This window comes from Echinops telfairi, unplaced genomic scaffold (genome assembly GCF_000313985.2).
Source record: "Echinops telfairi isolate 266 unplaced genomic scaffold, ASM31398v2 ScPeMD7_7475;HRSCAF=8513, whole genome shotgun sequence".
NCBI lineage: Eukaryota > Metazoa > Chordata > Mammalia > Afrosoricida > Tenrecidae > Echinops > Echinops telfairi.
In genome coordinates, this window is record NW_022111379.1 from 1,214,149 (window position 1) to 1,217,596 (window position 3,448).

General features: G+C 51.5%; 1 protein-coding gene across 1 annotated transcript in view; it reads right to left on the reverse strand.

The window, feature by feature from the left end:
- The window catches only part of MEGF11 (multiple EGF like domains 11), an 88,188-nt gene extending 86,540 nt beyond the window's left edge, over positions 1 to 1,648 (reverse strand). Inside the window, exon 1 of the mRNA XM_045285656.1 lies at positions 1,570 to 1,648. Within this exon, the coding sequence (XP_045141591.1) occupies positions 1,570 to 1,648 (79 nt within the window). The remainder of the gene's footprint in view (positions 1 to 1,569) is intronic.
- Between the last annotated feature and the right edge of the window lie 1,800 nt (positions 1,649 to 3,448).

Genomic DNA, 3,448 nt, shown 5'->3' on the forward strand with positions numbered 1-3,448 from the left:
AAAATGTTTTGAGAATGATGTACAAATGCGCTTTACACAATTGATGTGTGTATGGATTGCGATAACAGTTGTTTTTTTGTTTTGTTGTTTTTTTTTTGCGATAGCAGTTGTATGAGCCCCTAATAAAATGTTTAAAAAAGAAAAAAAGAATGAAGGGGTGGAGTCTTGTCTGTCAATCAAGTGATCCCTCCTTGTGGGAGTGGCCTTCTCCTGAGGATACTGAGACTTCTCTTCCTCCCTGGAGACAGGACACACTCTCTCTCTGCTACACCTTCCTGTTGACAAGCCACATGGAGCCATGCTGATGGCAGCCAGAGCCCTGGAGATGCCTCCACCGCCACCGGATCCACAAGATTTCCCACCCCCTGGTCTGTGATCTTCCTGTATTTGGCATCATTGCATGTGCTAAGTGAGTCTGAAGAGGAATTTATGGACTAGTATCGGACATAGGGGCGAATATCGGACTTATGGACTTGATCTGGACTGGGTTGGGATGTTTTATTGATGCATAATCACTTTTTGATATAACCCTCTCTCTTACACACTTATGAGTGTCTCTGGATTTGTTTCTCTAGTCCACCTGGATTAACACAGGGTCCATATGAGTTGGAATCGACTCGTGGCAACTGTTGTTTTTTTTTTATGGTTTGAGGAACATCTAGGAAGCCATTCAAAACCCACTCACACAATGTAACTACAGTTCTAGTCAGCCTGACCATCTGATCTCTCAGACCACTGCTCAGTTATGTGCACGTGGGTATGTGTATCCAGCACGTGTACATTTGTGTCTGCACGTGAGTATGAGTGCTTGGGGGAAGGCTACTAAAATAAGTGGCAAAAGCTCTATGCCACAGTAAGAAACTATGGAAATAAACATTAAATAAACGCATAATGAAAACAGCAAAACGACGTGGAGTCATTAATTTAGGGGCAACTAGCCCCTCATACCCAGACTGAATGGAAGAGTTTACATTCAACTTAGAATGTTCGAGATGTGTAACACCCCCCCACCCCCCCACCCCCCGTTGTGATTAAATGAAAAAAAGCGAGGGCTCATAGGGAAGAGCTTCGTTACTCAGAAAATCCACTTAAAACACCTCATTCGCCAGCAGTGACAGAGAAATGAGGCAGAGCTGCCGCGAGTCAATTACCCACTCTGCTGAAGGTGAACAAAAGCCATCATTACTATAATTAAAGCAGGACTCCACATTCTCCCACAGGTAGTCTCAAACACGCTCCCCCCGCCCCCGCCCACCCCATCGGTTCTCCTCCCTAATGACTTTGGTCTTTGGCTAGTTTTTCGAGGAGGCTGCCTCTGCTGGGCGGCTCGTGAGGGCTGAACGGACCCCAGAACCATGTGGCTTGGCTCGGGTTGATCTCCTAAGGCGGCCTACTCACTTTTGCCTCCTCTCTGCTGACCTCATCTGACTTCGGAGCCCACGAGGAGTGTGTTTCTGGCCCCCCTAATGGCCCCACCTCAGCCTTGGGAGCCAGTCCGTGGCTGGTCTTCAGCCCTTGCCTGACATGCTTCTGGTTGTAACTCTGGTCGACTGAGCAGTTTCTCTGTACCAGGCACCGGGGTATAGCCAACGAGCTTCTCTTCATTCTCGAAAGAGCCCATGTGCAAGGAGAGCCATTTGCATCCCATTTTGCAGATGAAGAAGCAGAGGCCCCGAGCGGTTAAGGAACTTGAACAAGATCACAGGGCTGGGTCGCAGTTGGGCATCTACATTCCTACATCCTGGTTGATCTGTGAGGTGTGGCCCAGAATCAAAACCCCCAAACCAGCCTCACAGCCACGGAGGCCATTCCAACTCACAAGGACCCTAAACAGCAGGGGACCACCGCCCCTGGGGTCCCGAGACCTTGACTCTCTACAGGAGCTGGTGGCTTCCAACCACTGATGCTTTTAGGCCAGCAGTCCCACGGTGCCACGAGAACCGAAGGATGAGGGAAATATGGGATGCTGGCAGCCAGCCTTGGCTTTAGAAGCCACTCTGGACCCACAAGGAGAGGAGAGGAGAGAACAGAGGCTCTTTTCCCACCAACACCTTTGTGTCAGGCCGGTGGACTAGAGAAACAAGTCCAGAGACACTCACATATGTGTAAGAAAGAACTTCCTATCAAGAAGTAATTGTATATCAGGAAAACATCCCAGCCCGGTCCAACTCAAGTCCCTCAGTCTGACACTAGTCCATCAGTCCCTCTGCGAGTCACGAAGCCACGTGCAGTGATGCAGAGCCCGGGACTGTCAGGCCGGTGGGTGGTGGAGCTATCTCCAGCTCCCTGGCAGCAACCAGGGTCGGCCAGCAAGAAGACGGCAGAGAGGGAGGGGGGTGTTCCCAAGGTTCCCTTATGAGAAGGCCACGCCCACAAGGAGTCACCATCAGGCTGTGACCTGATTGACAGGCTAACCTCCACCCCAGCACTTGTACGGCTCTTCAAGTTGACGTGAAATTAGGTAACTGCCCCAGCCTTTCCCAAGGATGAGTTTACGTGTGTCCCATGGTCTTGGTCCCAGGTTTTCTACCACTGGCCCTATTTCCATAATTTTATTATTTCCCTTAAGATAATTCATTAAAGGCACCACTGACTATGTTTGCTGACTTTTCCCTCTTTTGGAAAAATAATCCAGCCAACTGTGGGTTTTTAGTCACCACTGCTGTGTAAGGCCGCTCCGTCAGTGCTGGAGCTTGCCCAGTTTGGAGGAGGTGCAGCTGGACTGTGCCCTTGTCACCCACTGTTCCTGTCCCCCATACAGTGCCACCCAGCACCCCAGCCAAGAGCTGACAAGAGCCGCTCGACAAGTGCCAGGAAGACCTTCCCCAGCTCGCCAAAGCCCCTCCCCGGCTGCACGTGAAGATTCCTTTCCTGGCTACCACGAGAAACCCTGGGAGTTATTTAAAACGACTCCTACTTAAAACGAACCAGACGGAGGCTTCAGCCCAGGGTATCCTGGCCTGGCGTGCAGGTCCTCTTAGAAAGCTCCGCAGTGAGAACTGCCGTCCTCTCCCCAGACCTCTGTTCTCACTGCTCCTACCAGGAAACAGATTAGGCAGGAGGATGCTAGGCCAGAGTGGGGTGCAAGCCCTTATGAGAAGCCTTCCTTCGGGCTCAGGGAAGAGAGAGTGACCACTGAAGGGGGTAGAGAGGGGCCTGAAAGTCACTGACCTTGAGCAGTGCCAGCCAGTGCCATGGGCCAGGACAGCCTCCCCACTCCCACCGGTTCCCAGCAATGGAAAAGTGGGGAACAGCCTCGGCATTTCCCCCCAAAAGTCCCTGGCTCCCTACACCCCTTGCTCCACTGAAGAAGCAGGGGTGCCCCTGGGTCACGGATAACTCTTCTGCTAACAAAATCACAGGCACAGAGGCAGAAATGGAGCCGCAGCTGCCTGCGAGCCTCCCAGTGGATAAATAAAGTGAGTTCACAATGACCAGGGCCATTTGT